The sequence below is a fragment of the Puma concolor genome, chromosome D4 (genome assembly GCF_028749965.1).
Source record: "Puma concolor isolate L17-30 chromosome D4, mPumCon1.1.hap2, whole genome shotgun sequence".
In the NCBI taxonomy this organism is placed as follows: Eukaryota; Metazoa; Chordata; class Mammalia; order Carnivora; family Felidae; genus Puma; species Puma concolor.
Window position 1 is genome coordinate 16,841,139 of NC_141679.1, and position 23,958 is coordinate 16,865,096.

Consider the following 23,958-nt stretch of genomic DNA (forward strand, 5'->3'; position numbering starts at 1 on the left):
TGGAATTTGTGGGATATAGTTAAAACAATGGTTAAAGGGGATTTTATACCACTAAGTACCTGTATTAAAAGACAGTCTCAAATCAATGACCAAAGCTTCTTTCTTAACAAACTAGGGGGGAGAAAAAAGCAAATTACACCCAAAGTAAACAGAACAAAAAAAAAAATAATAAAGAGCAGAAATCAATGGAATAGTAGTCAGAGAAAATCAATGAAAACAAGAACTGGTTCTTTGAAAAGATCAATAAAGCAGATAAACCAGTAGCCAGACTGATCGAAATGAAAAGAGAAAAACACAAATTTCAAATATGACAAATGAGAGAAGCGATGTCACTACGGACCTCCTAGACAATAAAGGGATAATAAAAGAATATTATAATACTATAATGCCAATAAATTCAACAACTTAGATGAAATGGACAAATTCCTTGAAAGAGACAAACAAATAAAGCAAACTCCAGATGAATCAGATAGCCTGAATAGCCCTCTATTACAGAAATTGAATTTGTAGCTAAAATCTTTCCCACAAAGATGGTTTCATTGGTTAATTCTACCAAATAATAAAAGTTGAAATAGTATCAATTCTATACAAACTCACCTAGAAAACTGAAGAGAGAATACTTCCCAACTCAGTCAGTAAGCCCAGCATCACCCTGATACCAAAACCAAAGACATTACAAGAAAAGAGACCTAGAGACAAATATTCTTCAAGAATACAGATGCAAGAAAATCTTATTAAGATTTTAGCAAAATATAGCATACAAAAAAGATAATACATCATGATCAAGCAGGGTTCATCGCAGCCAGGTTGATTTAATATTCTAAATAGTAATTCTATGTTATAAAATTAATCAATATAATTAATTATATTAACATAATAAGAAGGAAAAACCATCTGTTTATATAAATAGGTGCAGAAAAAGCACTTGACAAATGCTGAGATCTACTAACATAAAAATTCTCAGAAAACAAGGTGCAGAAGGGAATTCTTTAACTTGATAAAGGGCATCTACATAAAAAGCTACAGCTAACACTGTATGTACTAATAAAAGCCAAATGTTTTCCCCCTAAGAGCAGAGACAAGGAATGGACTCTGCTTTTACCACTTTTATTCAGTCTATAACTAGAGATTCTAGCCAGTGTAATAAGGCATGAAAAATAAATAAAACACATCCTGATTTGAAAGAAAAGTAAAACAATCTTCATTTGCACATAACATGATCATTTATATAGAAAAGTCTGAAGAAGCAACAAATCTACTCAAATTAATAAGCTTAGCAAGATTGTAAGATAAAATAAATATTTTAAAAGTATATATATTTTTTTTAATTTTTTTTTTCAACGTTTATTTATTTTTGGGACAGAGAGAGACAGAGCATGAACGGGGGAGGGGCAGAGAGAGAGGGAGACACAGAATCGGAAACAGGCTCCAGGCTCTGAGCCATCAGCCCAGAGCCCGACGCGGGGCTCGAACTCACGGACCGCGAGATCGTGACCTGGCTGAAGTCGGACGCTCAACCGACTGCGCCACCCAGGCGCCCCTTAAAAGTATATTTGTATATACCACCACCAAATAATCAGAAATTATTTTTTTATAATTTCATTAATAATAAAATAAAAAATATTAAGTACTTATGGATACATTTTTAAAAATATGTGCAAGAACTGTACACCCAAAACTATAAAATGCTGCCAAGAGAGATTAAGGAATATCTAAATAAATAGATATATCATGCTCATAGATCAGAAAAGTCATCACTGTTAAGATGCCAATTCTCCCCAAGATGATTCACAGAATTCTACTCTCCCCAACAAGTTTCTCTGTAAAAATTGTCAAGCTGATTCTAAGTATATGTGGAAATACAAAGAAACTAGAATAGCCAACAAACAAACAAAACCTTTGAAAAGGAAGAAAAACTTCAGCAGACCTATACTATGTGATTTCAGTATTTAATATAAAATTATAGTATTCAATATACTGTAATATTATCATAAAGATAGACATATAGGTAAATGGAACAGAATATATCCAGAAATAGATCTACACATATTATGAACACACATGGCCAATTAATTTTTGACAAAGGTGTCAAGGCAACCCAATAGGAAAAATATAATCTTTTTACCCGAAAATACTAGAAAAAATTGATATCCATATTCAAGGAAGGAAGGGAAGAAAGAAGAGACAAAGAAAGAAAAGGGGGGAGAAAAAAGGAAAAAAGGGAGGAACCTCAATCCTTACCTATCACCATATACAAAAATTAACTCAAAGTGGGCTAGAACTTAATATAAGAGCAAAAACTATGAAACTTCTAGAAGAAAACATGAGAGAAAATCTTAGTGATCTTGGGTTTTGCAAATTTTCTTAAACATGATGCAAAAAGTATAGACTGAAAAAAACAAGCAAGAGACTTCATTAAAATAAAAAATGTATGCACTTCAAAGTACATTTATGAAAAAGCAAAAGGCAAGCCACCAAGAGAAAATATTTATAAAACATATACCCAACAACGGGCTTATATCTAGAAAAAAACTCTGACAACTTAATAATAAGACAACCCAATTTTTTTTTCAGGGAACTCTACGCCCAAGGTGGGGCTTGAACTCATGACCCCCCAAGATCAAGAGTTGCATGCTCTACTGACTGAGCCAGCCAGGTGCCCCTCAACAATCCAATTTTTTAAGTAGCATATTTAAACAGACAGGTGACCAAAAAAAGATATATGGATGTCAAATAAGCATGTGGAAAGATACTTTGCAGCACTAGTCGCCACAGAAATGCAAATGAAATCACTGTGAGATACCATGACACAGCCACCACGACGGCTAAAATTAAAAAGACGGGGCATACTAAGGATTGGTGAGAATGTGCCCCACCGAAACACTCATAAACTGCTCCTCAGAAACTGGTGGGAATGTAAAATGGCACAGCCACTTGGAAAAGCAGTTTGGAAGTTTCTTCTAAAATTAAACAAATACTCACCATATGACTCTGACATTCCACTCCTAAATATTTACCAAAGAGAAACTGAGACATATGTCCACACAAAGACTTGTGCACAAATGTTCATAACAGCTTTGTTTGGAATAGCCAAAAACTGAAAATAACACAAGTGTCCTTCAGCATGTGAGCTGATAAATGAGCTGTGGCATTTCCACTCTGATGACTCTTAAATCTTCACTCCTTCCAGTACAGTGCTATTTTCTAGCGGCCTGGCACTTTACAATAAAGAGAAACCAAAAAAAGATAGGCTACTACCTCTACTGCCAATAACATGAAAGACACTTACTGGCACCTGTAGCCCTTGTGTTTTCTTCTTTTTCTTTGACAACCTCCTATCCTTGATTAGCATTTTTGTCCTGATCCATGCTGACTGCCTGATCTCTGAGGATCTTGAAAGATCTGTAAAGGAAAGCATTTGCATGAAAAAGTTTAAGAAGATTGTACAGGCAGCCATTTGGTTTTACAGACAGCTGAGAATGGAGAGAATGAGGATGTAGTTAAAGATCATCGACCTTTAAAACATAATAGCCATGCACAGAATTTAATAGTTTATTTTTTAACAAAAATAAAATCACTTCTTACTTTTAATCCTACAGATCTTCAGTTTCTCCTCCTTGTGGAATCTCAAACTATGACTCCGAGTCAAGGGCCTATCTCTGCGGAAAGGATTGATCCAAAAGGATGTGTTTGGCGGCAGCCATGGTCCCACTTCTGAGCAATCGCTACTCTGGGCCAAGCTTGATGAGTTATCAGACAGGGATCTGACCCGGATCTGCTTCTGGCATTGGTCATTCTCCTCACCGCTACAAGTGGAGGCCAGGCAGGTTTGCCATTTTTTCTTGATGCTAAACACACCAGTTTCATCACCTTCTGAAAATGCCCAGTTCACATATCCACCTCCAACTTGCATGCTTTCGGCTTGAGAAGGGAGGGAGGTCACTTGCGTGGGTGCTGGTGTGCAAATCAAAGTGGCTGGAACTTGCTCCCCCTTGTCTTCTCTGGCTGGTGTGTGAGCAATTGACTCGTACTGTTCCTTGGGTTCAGCCACTGAGCCCTGAGCTGAGATACCTGGGGTCTGCCAAGTCAGATGAACAGGGACCTCATTCTGGGCGACCTGTTCAGTTGCCATCACATCTATACCTGCTTCCATAGATGGTCTGAACAGGGGCAAGTCAATTTCCTCAGAAAAAGGAACTTGCTTTAGATAAGAGGGGACCAGAAGAAACTGGCCATGCTTTGGGTGTGTTTGTGTGTAAAGGGACACTCCAGAAGCAACTACACTAGTTTCTGTGTCTTGCTTTTCCTGCTCATCTCTTATATTTGAAGCCTTTCTCTGAATGTCTGTAATCTCAAGAAGGGGTCCCCTCTGTACTCTCAGGGTATGCTGACCTCTGGCCAGGCTCCGCAGCAAAGAAGGAGGCATGCTATAATACTGATATTTCTTCTCCCCAGAGATCTCCATGCTGCCTAGAACCCCTGCACAGATGACATTGCTCCAGCTGTGGGGAAGTTTTCTGCAAGTAGAATGCTTTCTGTTGGCCAGGAGAGCCTCATCCTCTTGTAAGGTGTCAACAGCAGAAAGGACTTTTAGGGTATCCACCGTTAGGGCAGAGAGGTCCTGCAGGTGCCCCACTTGGCTGTCCAAGGACAGTAAGGAGTCCTTTATAAAAGACACTTTTTCGTTCATTTCTTTCAGCTGGAAGTACATCTCTGTAACCCTGATGGTAAAGGGAGGGGGAAAACCAATAAACGCATTAAGCTAAGAAGAACTTTCCTTGTTCTTCTCCCATCCTACAGCCTGCCTTAGGAGGCTCCTCAGCCTAAGCTGCTTCCCCAAGTTAGGTGAGTCTTCTGCCTTCTCATCCCAGGTGATCTCCCCCACTCCTATAATTCCCACTATCTCCCCAATGAGGAAACACTACAAATCTGTATTTCTAGCCCTTATTTCTAACATTTCAGAACCACATTTCCAGCTAGTTATCCCTCCAATTGTTCTATCCATCAGCCCTATTGTATTCATTAATATATTCATTAATTTTCATGACAAACATCTGAGTATCTCCTACTGACAAGCCCTATATTACTTTGGATACAGAAAAAAGATCTCGAGGAAGAAGCCAGAATGAGAGGAACAGAATAATCAAGTATGTAATTAGAAAAAAAAATTATAGATCTTAAACAACAACAACAATAAAAATCCAAGTCTACAGTTCAAATAGGCTTCCCAAGCTGCAAGCAAAACCCATTCTAAGAGACCTACATTCAGAGAAAGCCTCAGCCAAATTTTTAAAATTATTTTGAAAACTTTAACCCAACATTATGATGTTTAACCGTGGATTCATGTAAAAGCAGCACAAGACATTTTCAGCTGGAAGAGTCAAAAGGCAAATCGAATCTAATTAAATGTATTAATTGACTTAGAGACAGAACGAATGAAGGAAATGTTGGTTAGTATTATCTGTATATTTATAAATACCTCCAAATGGGGATGGGTTTTACTCTGTGCTCCCAGAAAGAGATATGTTGATGTCCTAATGTCCCAGTAACTTGTAGATTGGGACTTTATTTGGAAACATGGTCTTTACAGAGATAATCAAGTTGAATTGAAGTCATTACGGTAGGCCCTAAGCCACTATGGCTGGTGTCTGTATAAAAGGGAAATCTGGACACAGTGAGAAGATGATGTGAATATACACAGGGAGAAAGCCACCCTAGGACTTCAGTAATGCATCTACAAGCCCAGGAATACCAAGGATTGACAGTAAACACCAGAAGCTAGAAGAGGCAAGGAAGGATTCTCTGCTAGAGGCATCAGAGCAAGCATGGCCCTACCCCTACCAACTTCTTGATTTTGGACTTGTAACCTCCAGAATGGTGAGACAACAAATTTCTGCTGTTATAAGACACCCAATTTTTGGTACTTCATTATGGCAGCTTAGGAAACTACTTACATCTTTCTAAGCTTAACAATACATACAATAAATTACAAAATGTATCAGACTTGGTTACAAAAAATAAACTCCTACACATAAAAATATAACACTTTAAAATAAATGGTAAGTTGGAGATTATTCTAACAAATATGATGAGGTGTTTGTATCCTTCGATAAATCAAAACTTTTATGAATTGTTATGGAGAAAAAATTAAGAAGAATCCAAAGGATGTGAACAGACAATTCACAAAAGACAAAATATAAAAGATAAGGAAATATGGTAAAATATTCACACTCATTAGGTATGCAGAGAAATGGAAATGAAAACAACGATGAGCTCATCTACACTGTAACAACATTTTTTTAGCCTCGCAAATGATTAAAATAACTCTATGGGGACAAGGATGCCACACTGGGCCAATTAGGCAATGTACATAAAGAGGCTATAATTTCACTGTGCTAAAGGTGATAGAGATATTCTTTACATTATGAGACAGAATATCATGCAGCTGTTAAAATCATGTTTACATTGTTAATAGTAATTTCCTTTGGCTTACTTATTTATTTATTTATTTATTTATTTATTTATTTATTTATTTTAAGTTTCTTTGTTTTTGAGAGACAGAGCGTGAGTGGGGAAGGGGCAGAGAGAGAGGGAGACCCAGAATCCGAAGCAGGCTCCAGCCTCTGAGCTGTCAGCACAGAGCCCGATGTGAGGCTCCCTCAAATTGCAAGATCATGACCTGAGCCGAAGTCGGTCACTTAACTGACTGAGCCACCCAGGTGCCCCCAAACTTGTATAATTTTAACTAAAAAAAAAAAAAAAAAGTATATATACACATACATACACACATACATATATGACAAAATGGAAAAAAGAACATTTTCAGAGTGGGCTCTGGCTTATGACATATTTTCTTTCTTTTCTTTCCCTGTTTTATTCTTTTATTTGGATAAGCGAATATTCTGAGCAAATTCTCTATAATGAAAATCTTTGATAAACAGAAATAAAATAGTGGTGCCTGAGTGGCTCAGTTGGCTAAGTGTCTGACCCCTGATATTGGCTTAGGTCATGATCTCATGGTCATGAGATCAAGTCCCGTGTCAGCCTCCATACTGGGCATGGAGCCTGCTTAAGATTCTCTCTCTCCCTCTGCCTTTCCCTGACGCATAATCAATCTCTCTCTCTCTCTCAATCTCAATCAATCAATAAAGTTAAAGAAAAAAAAAAAACCAGCAAGGGAGGGAATCTTATCCAATTTCATGGCTGACATGACCATATGCATGAATTAAAAATGATCCCCAGGAGGGACACCTGGGTGGCTCAGCCAGTTAAGCATCTGACTCCTGATCTCAGCTCAGGTCATGATCTCATGATTCATGAGATCAATCCCTGCACCTGCTATCAGCACAGAGCCTGCCTGGGATTCTCTCTCTCTCTCTCTCTCTCTCTCTCTCTCTCTCTCTCTCTCTCTTTCTCTCCCCCTGCATCTTTCTCTCTCTCCTTCTCAAAATAAATAAATAAAATTTAAAAAAAATGATCCTCAGTCTTATGTGGGGACTGGAAGAAGCAGTGATTATACTATGGAGAATTTAGCATTCAGGTGCAACAAGCACTTGCCAAAATAGTGTGAGACTTTCCCTATCTAGAATATGCCTCAAGTCATATGGATCAAGACATCCTCCACTTCTTTCTGGGAGCTTGGCAGATAGGAATTAAACAATGAAGAGGGTGGTATTTTCTGTGTTTATTATATGTGGGTGGACCCCTCTCTTTCTTACTTCTGCTATAGAATTCAACTTCTGTAACTCAATAGAGGCTTAATAAATGCTTCCTGACCCTCTGGAGCCTGCAAAACTAGAATTGGCAGGGATGATGACGGAAAGAGCACAAAATATATGTATATCCCTTTCCAAATATGCTTAATTAGAGCCTCTCCATCTAGTGCACTGTTTCATCTAATTCAAAAACAGTACAGTCTGAACAGCAGTAATGGAGGCTCATTAAGTTCCATTAGCAGCAGTCCCATCGAATGGATACAATAGAAGCCAGCAACTATTCACAGCAACAGGTAACACGCTACAATAGAGACCTGTTAGACAAATAACCTGGTCACCCTCACGTCGGGTCCTCTTGCTTTTATGGGCACTGTTTATTTCAAAGCATTATGTCCTGTGAAACATATTTTGATTATATTCCTCAGCCACCAACTGCATTAATTTAATCTAAACTTTCAGTCGTTCTTACATGTAACATAAATTCTTATAAGTTTCGTTTCCCCTGTGCAAGGTTTTTTTTTTTAATATAAAATTTATTGCCAAATTTTTTCCCATACAACACCCAGTGCTCATCGCAACAGGTGCCCTCCTCAGTGCCCATCACCCACCCTCCCCTGCCTCCCACCCCCCATCAACCGTCAGTTTATTCTCAGTTTTTAAAAGTCTCTTATGGTTTGGCTCTCTCCCTCTCTAACTTTTTGTTTTTTTCCTTCCCCAAGGGAAGGCCAGTATGGTTATTGTTTAACTGTGGGTCTTTGAACAAGATGTTTTAATAAAATAAGGTTATAAGAAGTATAATTATAACCATCATGATAATCATAATAGTCACCGAGTGCTCACTATGTGCCAGGCACTTTACAAAGACTCTACATAATTATTTTATTTAATCTGCATAACAACCCTATAATGTAGGCATTACTTTTATCCTTTTCATAAAAGAGGTTGAGCCGGTCAAATGGTTGGGGATAGAGGGAGGCTTCAAACCCAGACGGTCTGACTCCACATCCAGTGGCATTAACCCCTGCACTCTGGCACCTCTGGGCAACTCATCGGGGATCTAGACAAAGTTCTCACGGGGGCCTTTGAGGCCTAGGAAGGGTTAAACAAATTACACCAAAGTTTCCCACGCTGGGAGGTATTCACAAATGTTCCTCAGTAAGGTTTCACAGCAAAATAATGACAGGACCTGCTTAAGTGATAACTCTGCTGAGTCACCATGTGACTTGTTTTAAAATGCAGCCCTTCCTGGAAAGATGGTGGAGTCGTAGGAAGGACCCTCTGCTTGCCTTGTCCCTCAAATACAGCTAGCTAAATATCAAATCATTCTGAACACCCAGGAAATCTATCTGAGGAGCAAAAGAGGCCACATCATGGAAGGCAGGAGGTACAGAGACACGATTTGGGGGAGAAAAGAATTGCCAGTGCTGCAGAGGGAAGGGAGTTGCATTCAGGGACAGGAGATAGAGAGAGAAAGAGACTAGAACACAGGGCATTGCACCAGAAAAACACGTCCCCATAACCACTGATGGGGAAAGCAAGAGAGGCTGACTATCACAAGTTTTTACAAGGCAGCGGAGCTCAGTCTGAAGTTTGAGAAGTCAGGGTGGAGCCTGGCGGGCACAGAGGTGCTCCTGTGGAGGAGGGCAGAGGCCCGAAGCAGACAGTGGTTTCTGAGTATCCCCTGGGTCACCCTGGGAGAGAAAGTCCCCCTTCGTCGAGTGCATTTGGGAGAGGCAGAACTGCCTCTCTGGGAACGAAAGAGCCAGGAGGCACCACTGAGCCGCCCTGCTCATCGGCATATGAGCAGAGATGCCTGCCTGACCCAGATGCCGCCTTTTTGCTGCACTTTACCACAGACCCCAAGCCCCTGCATGTTCAAGGAACTGCCCTTCTGGGACAAACCGGCACCTGCCAGGGCGCAGCAAGAGCCACCCCCCCGCCCCCGCCGCCCCCCCCCCCCCCCCCCAGCCACAGACCCCAAGCCCCTGCATGTTCAAGGAACTGCCCTTCTGGGACAAACCGGCACCTGCCAGGGCGCAGCAAGAGCCACCACCCCCCCCCCCCCGCCATTATCAAGGTGGGTCCCTGCCGTGCCGGGTCTCTAACAGTTGGATTTCTGAAACCCAAGCAGCAAGCCAGAATTATACACAGGAGCACTGTGCTGCCACATGGGCAGATGGGCTCGGACACAGGGTGAAGGCAGGGATCTGACAGAAGCCTGGGATAAAAGAGGGGAGATGGTTAAGTCTTCTGGGAGGGATTCCTGAACAGCAGCAGGCACAAATTCCCCTCTGGGGTGAAAGCAGGCTGATGCCACTGTTCACTCCTCCCATCAGCGTGGACAGACTTCGGAGACGCAAAACCCACGGTGGAGGCTTGAGCCTTGCTTACGTGAAGCCCCGCCCCCTGCACTCTGCAGGTGCTGCCGAGCTAGGGCAAGTGTGCCCGAGAGGCAGAGCGGCAGCGGGCCCCTCCCCCAGAAGACCAGCACAAACCTCCCACATGCACCAAGTCTACTTGCCAGAAAGTGCTGCAAAGTTTCAGCAACAGGGGAAATAGGATCTAGCTTCTTTTAACAAGGAGACCAAAACACACCTAGTTAAAACCTGGAGCACAATGGACAAGGTGGTAATATTTCCTACTGCAGACAAGAAGAAACTCTGCAGAAGACTGACCTGAGGGAAAGAGCAGCCAAAACACAACAGCAGAGTGCACACCGCATACACCAAAAACACTTCCTAATGCCCCAGGCCCTGGGCAGTACATGACCTCTCCTTAATATAGCCATTATTTTCAGGAGCAGGAAACATAACAGGCTTTCCTAACACACAGAAGACAGAGGCCTAGACAAAAATGCCAAGATGGAGGAATTCATCCCAAAAGAAAGAACAAGAAGAGGTCATGGCCAGGGATCTAATCACAACAGATATAAGGAATATGCCTGAGCCAGAATTTAAAACAACAATCATAAGGATACTAGCCAGCCTTGAGAAAAGCATGGAGAACACCAGGGAGTCCCTTACCACAGAGATAAAAGACCTAAACACTAGTCAGACTGACTGGATGTACTGACCATAAGAATGGAAGAAGCAGAGGAACGAATACATGATAGAGAAGACACAATTATGGAAAGTAATGAACCTGAAAAGAAAAGGGAAAAAACAATACTGAATCACAAATGTAGATTTAGGGAACTCAGTGACTCCATTAAGCATAATCGCATTTGTATCATAGCAGTGCCAGAAAAAGAGAGGGAAAAAGGGCCAGAAGGTTCATTTGAGCAAATTATAGCTGAAAACTTCCCTAATCGGGGAAGGAAACAGACATCCAAATCTAGGAGGCAAAAAGAACTCCCATCAAAATCAACAAAAGCAGGCCAACACCACGATATTTCACAGGAAAATTTGTAAAATACAGAGATAAGGAAAGAATCCTGAAAGCAGCAAAGGAAAAGAAGTCCCTAACCTACAAGGGAAGACAAACCAGGCTTGTAGCAGATCTCACCACAGAAACTTGGTAGGCTAGAACGCAGTGGCAAGATACAGTCAATGTGCTGAATGGAAAAATATACAGCCAAGAATACTTTATCCAGCAAGGCTGTCATTCAGAATAGAAGGAGACATAAAAAGAGTTTCTCAGAGGGGCACCTCGGTGGTGCAGTCGGTTAAGCGTCCGACTTCAGCCAGGTCACGATCTCGCGGTCCGTGAGTTCGAGCCCCGCGTCAGGCTCTGGGCTGATGGCTCAGAGCCTGGAGCCTGTTTCCGATTCTGTGTCTCCCTCTCTCTCTGCCCCTCCCCCATTCATGCTCTGTCTCTCTCTGTCCCAAAAATAAATAAACGTTGAAAAAAAAAAAAAAAGAAAGAGTTTCTCAGAAAAACAAAAAGTTTGTGACTACTAAACCAGCCCTGCAAGAAATAAAAGCGGGGGGTGGGGAGGGGATGCCAGGATGACTGTTGGTTAAACCTCCAACTCTTGATCTCAGCTCAGGTCATGATCTCATGATTCGTGAGAACGAGCCCCATGCCGGGCTCTACACTGACTGCATGGAGCCTGCTTGGGATTCTCTCTGTGCCTCTTTCCCTGCCCCTACCCTGCTCATGCCTTCTCTCTCTCTCTCAATATAAAAAAAATAAACTTCAAAGAAATATTAAAGAGGACTCTGAGTGGGAAAGAAAGACAAAAAACAACAAAGACTAGAAAGGAACAGAGAACATCTCCAGAAACACCCCGATTTTACAGGTAATACAACGGCACCAAATTCATATCTATTAATAATCACTCTGAATGTAAATGCGCTAAGCACTCCAATCAAAAGAGACAGAGTATCAGAATGGATTAAAAAAAAAAAAGTGCCTACAAAAGACTCATTTTAGACCTAAAGGCACCTGCAGATTAAAAGTGAGGGGATGGAGAACCAATTTATCACGCTAATCGACGTCAAAAGAAAACTAGAGTAGTGATACTTCTATCCAATGAACTAGATTTTAAACCAAAGACTGGACAAAAGATATGGAAGGACACTATATCATAATAAAGGGGTCTATCCAACAAGAAGATCTAACCATTGTAAATATTTATGCCCCAACTTGGAAGAACCCAAATACATAAATCAATTAGTAACAAACATAAAGAAACTCATTGATAATAATACAAGAAAATTTGTAAAATACAGAGATAAGGAAAGAATCCTGAGAGCAGCAAGGGAAAAGAAGTAAGTCCCTAACCTACAAGGGAAGACAAATCAGGCTTGCAGCAGATCTCACCACAGAAACTTGGTAGGAAAATTTGGGACTTAAGGGAAAATTAGGGACTTTAACATCCCACTTACAGTAATGGACAGATCATCTAGCAGAAAATCAACTAGGAAACAATGGCTTTGAATGACACACTGGACCAGATGGACTTAACAGATATATTCAGAACATTTCCTCCTAAAGCAACAGAATATACATTTGTTCCAAGTGTCCATGGAACATTCTCCAGAATATATCACATACTGACTCACAAATAAGGCTTCAACAAGTACAAAAAGACTGAAATCATGCCTTGCATATTTTCAGACCACAATGCTATGAAACTTAACATGAACCACAAGAAAAAATTTGGAAAGACCAAAAATACATGGAAGTTAAAGAACATCCTACTAAAGAATGAATGGGTTAACCAGGAAAGTAAAGAAGAAATAAAAAAAAAAAAAATACATGGAAGCAAACAAAAATGAAAACACAACAGTCCAAATCCTTTGGGATGCAGCAAAAATGGTCATAAGAGGGAATTATATAGCAATACAGGTCCTCCTCAAGAATAAAGAAAAGTCTTAAATTTTAATACTCAACATAACCTTACACGTAAAGGAGCCAGAAAAGGAATAGCAAAGTCTAAAGCCACCAGAAGAAGGAAAATATAAATATTTGAGCAGAAATAAATTATATAGAAACACACAAAATAACCAGTAGAACAGACAGATAAAACTAGGAGCTGGTGGTTCTTTGAAGGAATTAATAAAATTGATAAACCCCTAGCAAGATTTATCACAAGAAAAGAGAAAGGACCCAAATAAACAAAATCACGAATGAAAGAGGAGAGATCACAACCAATACCACAGAAATACAAAGAGTTATAGGAGAATACTATGAACCAACAAATCGGGCAATCTAAATTCCTAGAAATATATAAACTATCAAAACTGAAACAGGAAAAAATAGAACATTTGAACAGACCCAAAACCAGCAAAGAAATTGAATCAACAATCAAAAATCTCCCAACAAACAAAAGTCCAAGGCCACATGGCTTCCCGGAGGAATTCTACCAAACATTTGAAGAACAGTTAATACCTATTCTTCTCAAATTGTTCCAAAAAATAGAAATAGAAGTAAAACTTCCAAAATCATTCTATGAGGCCAGCATTACGTAGATTCCAAAACCAGACAAAGTTCCCACTAAAATAGGAGAATTACAGAACAAAGAAGTGAAGATTCTCAAGAAGACACTAGCAAATTGAATCCAACAGTACATTAAAAGAATTATTCACCGCAATTAAGTGGCATTTATTCCTGGACCACAAGGGTGGTTCAACATTCATAAGTCAGTCAACAGGATACACCACATTAATATTCTGTAAATAGATGCAGAAAAAGCATTTGACAAAATACAGCATCCATTCTTGATAAAAAACCCTCAGCAAAGTAGGGATAGAGGCAACATACCTCAGCATCATAAAGGGCATATACAAACACCCACAGCTAATAATATCCTCAATGGGGAAAAACCAAGATCTTTTCCTCTATGGTCAGGAACAAGACAGGGATGTCCACTGTCACCATTGTTATTTAACACAGTAGTGGAAGTCCTAACTTCAGCAATCAGACAACAAAAAGAAATAAAAGGCACCTAAATTGGCAAGGAAGAAGTCAAACTCTCACTCTTCACAGATGACATGATACTCTATGTAGACACCTGAAAGACTCCACCAAAAAAAACCCACTAGAACTGATACATGACTTCAGCAGACACACAGGATATGAAATCAACATACAGAAGTCTGTTGCATTTCTATACACCAATAATGAAGCAACAGAAAGAAAAATCAAGGAATGGATCCCATTTACAATTACACCAAAAATCATAAGATATCTAGGAATAAACCTAACCACAGGGGTAAAAGATCTGTACTCTGAAAACCATACAATACTTATGAAAGAAGCTGAAGAACACACAAACAACTGGAAAAATGTTCCATGCTCATAGATTGGAAGAACAAACATAGCTAAAATGTCTATACTACCCAAAGCAATCTACACATTTAATACAATTCCTATCAAACATCACTGGCATTTCTCACAGAGCTAAAGCATACAATCCTAAAATTTGTATGGAACCACAGAAGACCCTGAATAGTCAAAGCAATCCTGAAAAAGAAAGCCAAGCTGGAGGCATCATAATTCCAGATTTCAAGCTACATTACAAAGCTGTAGTGATCAAGACAGGATGGCACTGGCACAACAGACACATAGATCAATGGAACAGAATAGAAAACCCAGAATGGACTCACAGCTATAAAGTCATCTAATCTTTGACAAAGCAGGAAAGACTATCCAAAGGAAAAAAAGAGAGTCTCTTCAACGAATGGCACCAGGAAGACTGGGGCAACAAGCAGAAGAATGAAATTGGACCACTTTCTTACACCACACACAAAAATGAATTCAAAATGGATGAAAGATGTAAATGTGAGACAGGAAACCATCAAAATCCTAGAGGAGAAAACAGACAGCAACCTCTTTGACATCAACCGTATCAACTTCTTATTAGACACATCTCCTGAGGTAATGGAAGCAAAAGCAAAAACAAACTATTGGGACTTCAAGATAAAAGGCTTCTGCACAGCGAAGGAAACAATCAATAAAATTAAAAGGCAACCTACAGAATGGAGAAGATATTTGCAAATGATATCTCTGACAAAGGGTTAATATCCAAAAATCTACAAAGAACTTATCAAACTTAACACCCAAAAAGCAAATAATCCAATTAAGAAATGGCCAGAAGACATGAATAGACATTTTTCTAACGAAGACATCCAGATGGCTAACAGACACATGAAAAGATGCTCAACATCACTCATCATCAGGGAAATACAAGTCAAAACTACAATGAGCTACCACCTCACACCTGCCAGAATTGCTAAAGTTAACAACACAGGAAATAACAGATGTTGGCAAGGATGTGGAGAAATGGAACCCTCGAACACTGTTGGTGGGAATGCAAACTGGTGCAGCCACTCTGAAAAATAGTATGAATGTTCCTCAAAAAGTTAAAAATAGAACTACCCTACGACCCAGCAATTGCACTACTAGGTATTCACCCTAAGGATACAAAAATACTGATTTGAAGGGGCTGTGCCCCGATGTTTACAGCAGCATTATCAACAATAGCCAAACTATGGAAGGAGCCCAAATGTGCATCAAACGATGATAGATAATGAAGACGTGGAATATATATACAATGAAATATTACTCAGCCATCAAAAAGAATGAAATTTTGCCATTTGCCATGATGTGGATGGCAAATAAATCAGAGAAAGATAAATACCATACGATTTGACTCATATGTGAAATTTAAGAATCAAAGCAGATGAACATAGAAAAAAAGGAAGGCACACCATAAGAGACTTTTAACTGTAGAGAACTACTGAGGGTTACTGGAAGGGAGGTGGGCAGGGGATAGGCTAAATGGGTGACAGACATTAAAGGAGGGCACTTGTGATGTGCACTGGGTATTATACGTAAGTGATGGATCACGGATTTCTACTCCTGAAACCGGTATTACCTTATATGTTAACTTTAAACAAAATCTAAACAAAAACTTAAAAAAAAAAAAACAAAATAAAATGTAGTACTTCCCAAATATAACATGCTTAATATGGAAAAATACCCAATTAACTAGTACCCCATAGAACAGAGAGAGGGAAGTGCTGGTTTATAGCACTAGGGTCAAAAATAACCAGTTTTCCAGTAAAGGAAGACATAAAACAGCCCTTAATACTTCTCTTTTTCTAGTATCACAACTCACTGAATTCACAACTCTAGCATCACAACTCACTGAAAGTAGATAGATAGGTGATCTCTTCTTTACGGGTAAGGGCCCATGCAAATCCCCTCCTAATCTCATTTCCTTCCCTCTTCAAACTATTGGCTCGGCTACCTTGGGAAAGAATTCTTCCCTCCCTCCCATACCTCTGTGGCAAGCTCCCCAGGGGCTACCTCAACAAGGCCAGCCAGGTAAACGAGGGCTGGTGAGGCAGCTCTGTCAACAGGGAAAATCGGTGGATGGTGTTCTGAAAAACCGGGCCTCCATAATCGAATTCTAGAGCCCATGGAAGCCTCTGGAATAGTTTTCAGAAGCCACATACCCATCTAGCTTCTAATCCTTCTCTACGCAAATCTCAAGGGAAACAACCAAGAAGCATATAATGGTACATGATGACTAATGGTGTTAGGCTTACCACCACCACCACCACCACCACCACCATCATTGAATTACTTGTTCATAAGTGTCAGCTTCTCAGGTTTTCACGCCATATTCATTTGGCTCACAACACTACCATTTCCTAGTTGTCCCTATTCTCCTCTGATAGATTCTGGCTCGTTTTCTCCATGAGCTCCTATTCCTTGGTCCATTATACAGCTGTCAGGACCCCCCTCGTGGAACCACCCTCACCCCCCTGAGTTTCCTTACTTTTCTTGCTTCCTGGGCATACTCACTTCCTCGGTCATGGTTTTATTTTCTCACGAGGGGCAGGTGACTCCCAAATCTCCCTGTCCAGTTCAATCTTTACCCTAAGACTTCCTACCCTCACATCTAAAACCTCCCAGAAATCTCTGGTTAAATGTGCCATAAGAATCCACAAAACTGAAACTTGACAAAGCTAAAGCTAAAACTCAACAAAGCTAAAACTCATCACTTGCCCCCTCCCCGTGTCTTTTGCACATTTTTTTTTTCAATCATGGTGGTGCCACCTTTCACCTAATTACCCCCGCTACAGATCTGAGAGTCATCCTCGACTCCACCCTCTCCCTCGGCTGCATGTCCAATCCCTAACTCCCCTCATCAACTGCCCTTTCTAAATGTGTCTTCGTTCATCCCTCCTGCTACAGTCTGAATGTTTGTGTGTCCCTGAGATTCAGGTTGACATTCTAACCCCCAAAGTGATATTAGTAGGTAGGGCCTTTGGGAGGTGATTAGGTCAGGAAGGTGGAACCCTCATGAATGGAATTCGTGGCTTTATAAAAGAGAACCCACAGAGCTCCCTCACCCCCGCCACCATGTGAGGATACAACATGGAGTCTACAACCCAGAAGGGGACTGTCACCCATACCGTGCTGGCACGCCGATCTTGGACAGCCTCCAGAACTGTAAGCAGTAACTTTCTGCGGCTTACAAGCCACCCAGCCTATAGTACTTCACTATACAGTCTGAACAGACTAAGACACCTCCTTTCAACCCCATCATGGCTACTTTGGCTAGCCCTTGGGACTCATCCTCCTGCTGCATCAGTCTCTCAAATGGCCTCCATATTTCCAATTCTGACACCTTAAATCCACACTGTAACTGAGGGAATCTGCCTAGAAAGTAAAACTGCCCATATCCAACCACCTAAAAATCCTTCCTTAGTTTATAGTATAAAGTAAGGGACTCTCCATGACCTTGTCCTCATTCATAGCCTAGGGCAGTGAGGTCATCTTATCTATTTATTCCCCTTTGAAGGTTTAAAAGAAAAGATGTATTTTTTTATATGAAATTTATTGTCAGATTGGTTTCCAACACCCAGTGCTCATCCCAACAGGTGCCCTCCTCAATGCCCATCACCCACTTTCCCCTCCCACCCACCCCCCCATCGACCCTCAGTTTGTTCTCAGTTTTTAACAATCTCTTATGGTTTGGCTCCCTCCCTTTCTAACTTTTTTGTTCTCCCCCTCCCCCATGGTCTTCTGTTAAGATGTATTTTTAAAAAAATTTTTTTTACATTTATTTATTTTTGAGAAACAGAGTGAGACAAAGTGTGAGCGGGGCAAGGGCAGAGAGAGAAGGAGACACAGAATCTGAAGCAGGCTCTAGGCTCTGAGCAAGAGGTCAGCACAAAGCCCGACACGGGACTCAAACTCACACACTGTGAGATCATGACCTGAGCCGAAGTCGGAGGCTCAACCGACTGAGCCAACCAGGTGCCCCTGTTAAGATGTATTTAAAAAGAAATCACATTCATAGCTTTTTAGAGCCTTTCTTTTTTTTTTTTTTTTAATTTTTTTTTTAACATTTATTTATTTTTGAGACAGGGAGAGACAGCATGAACGGGGGAGGGTCAGAGAGAGAGGGAGACACAGAATCCGAAACAGGCTCCGGGCTCTGAGCTGTCAGCACGGAGCCCGACGCGGGGCTCGAACTCACGGACGGTGAGATCATGACCTGAGCTGAACTCAGATGCCCAACTGACTGAGCCACCCAGGCGCCCCTCTCTTTTTTTTTTTTTTTTTAATTTTTTTTTTAACATTTATTTATTTTTGAGACAGGGAGAGACAGCATGAACGGGGGAGGGTCAGAGAGAGAGGGAGACACAGAATCCGAAATAGGCTCCGGGCTCTGAGCTGTCAGCACGGAGCCCGACGCGGGGCTCGAACTCACGGACCGTGAGATCATGACCTGAGCCAAAGTCGGATAGAGACTTTCTAAAAATATTTATTTTTGAGATGGAGAGAGACAGAGTGCGAGCAGGGCAGGGGCAGAGAGAGAGGGAGACACAGAATCTGAAGGAGGCTCCAAGGCCTGAGCTGTCAGCATCGATGCCGACACGGGGCTCGAACCCACGAACTGTGAGATCATGACCTGAGCTGAAGTCAGATGCTTGACCAACTGAGCCATCTGAGCACCCCAGAGCCTATCTTTACTTGCATCATACCCTTACTCTCGACCAGCACTCTGCCACACAGTCCATCTGTGTTATCTCATGTAATCCTCAACACCTCTAAGGGGTATATCTATTTTTGTGTACATCTTGCAAATAAGAAAACAAAGACCCAGAGTAAATTGGCCCAAGTACGTAGAGCTAGTAAATAGCAGACGCAGGCCTTCATCCTGGCTCTATAAATTCCTATCTGGGTATGTGTCTCCTGGAAGACCGAGAGCCAGGCTGGCCCATGGAACTCAGTGAGCATATCGATAACGGAGGCAGAATGTGAAGAAGAGGAACAAGGTAAGAGAAGGTCATCAAGCTCTGGCCTAAAGATATTATTTAAGGAAAATAAAATTTTGTGGGCTCAAAAACCAATTCTATTTGATATTTTGTTCTCAATATAAAATTTGGTCTGAAATTCAATCAGCCACCTAAGTACATATCTACATAATATGGTATCGTTTGAAAAGTGCAGAAAAGGGCACCTGGGTGGTTCAGTTGATTGAGCATCTGACTTCAGCTCATGACATCAGGTCATGATCTCATGGTCTGTGAGTTCTAGCCCCACGCTGGGCTCTGTGCTGACAGCTCAGAGCCTGGAGCCTGCTTCATATTCTATGTCTCCCTCTCTCTGCCCCTCCCCAGCTCACTCTCTGTCTCTATCTCTCAAAAAATTAATAAACATTAAAAAAAAAGTGCAGAAATATCCATAGTGAACCATTTACAGAGTTCTTTGTGTAATTCAATTAAGGATTCACTATCCATTTGGATATCAGAAAAAAATACATGCATTATTAGGTATAACATTTTATTTTGGGGCATCTGGGTGGCTCAGTTGGTTGAGTGTCTGACTTCAGTTCAGGTCATGATCTCTCAGTTCGTGAGTTTGAGCCCCACATCAGGCTCTGTGCTGACTGCTAACAGCCTGAAGCCTGCTTCGGATTCTGTGTCCCCCTCTCTCTGCCCTTTCCCCGCTCTTGTTCTGTCGCTCTCTGTCTCTCAATAAACATTAAAAAAAATATTTTTTAAACATTTTATTTTTTAACTGTTTATTTATTTTTTGAGAGAGGGAGAGAGAGAATGAGCAGGGAGGGGCAGACAGAGAGGAAGAGAGAATCCTAAGCAGGCTTCATGCTGTCAGCGCAGAGCTCAACGCGGGGCTTAAACTCACAAACCGTGAGATCGTGACCTGGCCCAAAATCAAAAGTCAGATGCTTAACTGACTGAGTCACCCAGGTGCCCCAGGTATAACATTTTATAGCTAGGTCCGTGTATATTTGAAAATGAAGGAACGCCTTTAACTTCTGTCAATTTGCTTTGGTTACAAAAACAATTCTGTGTTGTTGTTTTTTTTTTTTAAAAAAATGCATATAACAATGCAGTCTTCCATATTTTAACACAATGCCATGTACGCACAATTATCAGTACAGCCATGATGGCTTTGATCCCACAGTTTCTGAATATGTTCACTTTCTCCAATACATTTTCTCTTTCCTCAAATCTCTCAGTGGCCTCCCTGCACTGACCCCCCAAATCACACATACCCACAGGCACCATCAGATGGTCCCCTGGCCTCGACAGCTGTGTGCCCGCATCCTCCTGAACACTAGCCATACTCTCTCATACAAACAGGCGCCCTGTTTGAGGGAGATGCCCAGGACCTGCAGTAAACCGTTCCTCGGGGACTGCACTTCAGCAAATCACCTCCTCCCTCCTGTTTTTGCAGCTTCTCCCTTGCTGGTGAATCATTTCCAGGACCACAAGCGTTTATTTTGTTATCTCCATATGAAAGCAAAACAAGAGAACCTCCCCTGTCCTCATCTCCCCAGTGCAACCAGGACGCAGCCCTCGACCTTCTCCAGTCCTACCTGCTGCTCATGGACGCACCTTGCTGCCTCAGGCATCTGCATTTGCTGTTCCTTCGATCAGGTGTGCCATCCCACTGGATGTCTCTGCCTGGCCCTCCCCTCTCAGTTCCCCCCTCTGCGACTCCGCAGTGACCTCCCGGCAACAGACTACCCCAAGGAGTCCAACCCAACCCCCAACTCTGGCAGACCCCTCCCCAACATCATTTTCTATTCCCTTACGCAACTTTATTTTCTTCATCGCTATTTAACTGACATCGAATTACATATTTGTATGTGTTTCCTTGTTTGTTATGTGTCCTCCACCCCCGCCCTCTTACTGGTCTGCCTGCACACACTAGAACACAAGTCCTACAAAGGCAGGGACTCTTGTCTCTTATTCATCATTTATCACTGGTGAATGGAAGAGCGTCTGGAATACACATAGTAGGTCCTCAATGAATACACATCAATTCCATAAATATTATACACTGACAAAAAAAATTTTTAGAGAATCTAAACTTCTGGGTTTTAAAAATACATCTTTCTACTTCTTTGGACATTTTAGTAGAATCAGGTTTGGGGAGCTGGAAAAAACATGTATCTTTTACCTTTCTGATGTTACTCGGATTCGTTCCTCACAGCTGTAATTCAGTCTTTCCATCTTCTCGTGGAAGTATATTTCCACACACTGTTCTTCAAAGTCATGAAGTCTCTTCAGATCCTCATCACTCAGGTAGAGTTCTGTGTAAATAAGTATGGCACATTAAAAAAAAAATCATAATTTGCCTTTAACAGGAAGCTGATACTGAGTAGGCGGGGCTTTTCTTCCACTTGTGTTGAAAACTCTATGAACTGGAGCTCGTGTGATAAAACTTTGCTGCTCTATTACACCAAATTCTTAATATTAATGGAGAGGCAGTGTGTAGAAACAAATAGAAACACCAGATTGGATCTTGCCTATTTGTTGTATAAACAGGCATGGGAATTTGAACAGGACTCATGTGGAACAGACACTCTGTTCAATATGCTCATAGGTTAGAATGTCTCTACCCATTTACAAAAATCTGCTACATTTATATGCATATGGGTAAAGAATCTGGTTGACTCCCTCTCCTCTGCCAACTGTTTTGTCTATCAAAATGACAATAAGTAACCTGTAGGTTAAAATCAAGGTTAGATGAAGTCCAAGTCTGTTAAATTAATCCAGCAAGTGTCAGAAAGTTTCATGTTGTTACACTGAGTTTGTACAACATGGTTTGAACTGCATAAGTTCATTTACATGTGGGGTTTTTTTCTCAGTAAAGAGTAAATACCATTTTTTGGTAAATACTGTAAATGTTTCTCTCCCGTAAGATTTTCTTAATAACCTTTGCCTTTCTTCAGCTTGCTTTATTATAAGTCTCAGTATACAGCACATATAATATCCACGGTATGTGTTAATTAACTATGTTATAAGGCTTCTGGTCAACAGTAGGCTATCAGTAAAGTTTGGGGGGAGTCAAAAGTTATATACTGATTTTTGACCATGCAGGGGGCTGACATCCCAACCCCAATGTTGTTCACGGATAAATGGGACTAAGTTACTCTACTAGAAACAGAAACATCATTGCCAGTCAGTGGCTGAGGCTGTCCACCTTCCTTGACATAATTATAATTAACTCACAAAAAGACACATCACTTCATGATATTATGAAACAATTCTGTGTCAGACTTTGATGATCACATTCCATCTACCACCTTGGCTCTCACTCTGATCTAACAGAAAAATACATTAGCTCTTGAGCAGGTTTCTAATACTTGGAAAATATATAAATGGTGTCGCAAAAAGGGTAAAAATTGGTGCATTCTCTTCCTTCAGTGGTATCACTTAACTTAGGGAAAAAAATAGAGTTCCCTCAAACTTATTAGAAATGCAAACATTCCATTATTTTCCAATAAAATAGGCAAAAATATTGATTTTATGGCATGAAAGAATCTCTCAGAACTAAAAAAAAAAAAAAAAAAAAATCCAGTATCGTCACTCACAAACTCTAAATGCCTGTTTGCATCAAAGAATCTCTTAAGAATGAGGAACTTTACAATTGTTATGATTTAATCTTTCTGTGGATTCCTAAGAGCAAACAACCCAAGGACCAATCCCAGTGACAGCTGCAGCCTGCATGTGTGGAGCGTTCTTGTGACTCTCCGCCAGGTGGCACTGCAGCCCCAAATGCAAACGATCTTCAAAACAGGATGGGAAGAAGTTTCAGAAAAATTCAAGAATTTTCCGGAACTCAGAATGAACACACATCCATGCTTCGGCAAATTTACTTTCGTTATATACCGGAATCACCCTGTAAGCCCAGATGAAGGCAAGCCCCAAATGTGGCCAAACCCCAGCCAATTCCAGGATCTCTCAGGTGGTCCACATTCTACTGTTAACTTGCAGCAGGTTCACGGACAGGCCTGGGACGGCTCTCTGTTAGAAGCCTAAAGTTTAGAGTATAATTAGAAACCTTTAAATTAACTTCATTTGTGCTTTGGCTTCCTTATAAAGGCTGAATCTCTTGGGGGGCAGCGGACGGAAAAGAAAAATAAATCTCCGAAGTGACTCAAGAGGAGAAAAATACTTCACTGAGCCAATTACCAGCAAGAAGAAAAGCATATCATCCTATCAACCTTGTAATGACACCTGTCCCCCTAAAAGCCCATAGAAATGTATAAATAGTGCGCAATCCATTATCTGAAACTCCTGGAACCAAGTGTGTTTTAGAATTCAGAATTTTCCTTTTCTCAATTTCGAAAGGTAATACAGTACATATACCATAAATGCAGTAAAATACCTAACTGAGGCTAGGGCAGTACCCAAAAATCCAACACATTATTTCTGCAGCAAAATCAATGAATATTCACACTACAAGGGATAAAGACAATAAATGGCTTCACATTAGTTCCATCAGCCTCTTTTATCCC

General features: G+C 40.9%; 1 protein-coding gene across 4 annotated transcripts in view; it reads right to left on the reverse strand.

Moving 5' to 3' along the window:
- The window catches only part of TRPM6 (transient receptor potential cation channel subfamily M member 6), a 205,034-nt gene that overhangs the window by 33,702 nt on the left and 147,374 nt on the right, over positions 1-23,958 (reverse strand). For all 4 annotated transcript variants that reach the window (XM_086685020.1, XM_086685017.1, XM_086685018.1 and 1 more), the window contains 3 exons: positions 21,615-21,747; positions 3,586-4,721; positions 3,290-3,402 (listed from right to left, as the gene is read on the reverse strand). In XM_086685020.1, the coding sequence (XP_086541146.1) occupies positions 3,290-3,402; positions 3,586-4,721; positions 21,615-21,747 (1,382 nt within the window). The remainder of the gene's footprint in view (positions 1-3,289; positions 3,403-3,585; positions 4,722-21,614; positions 21,748-23,958) is intronic.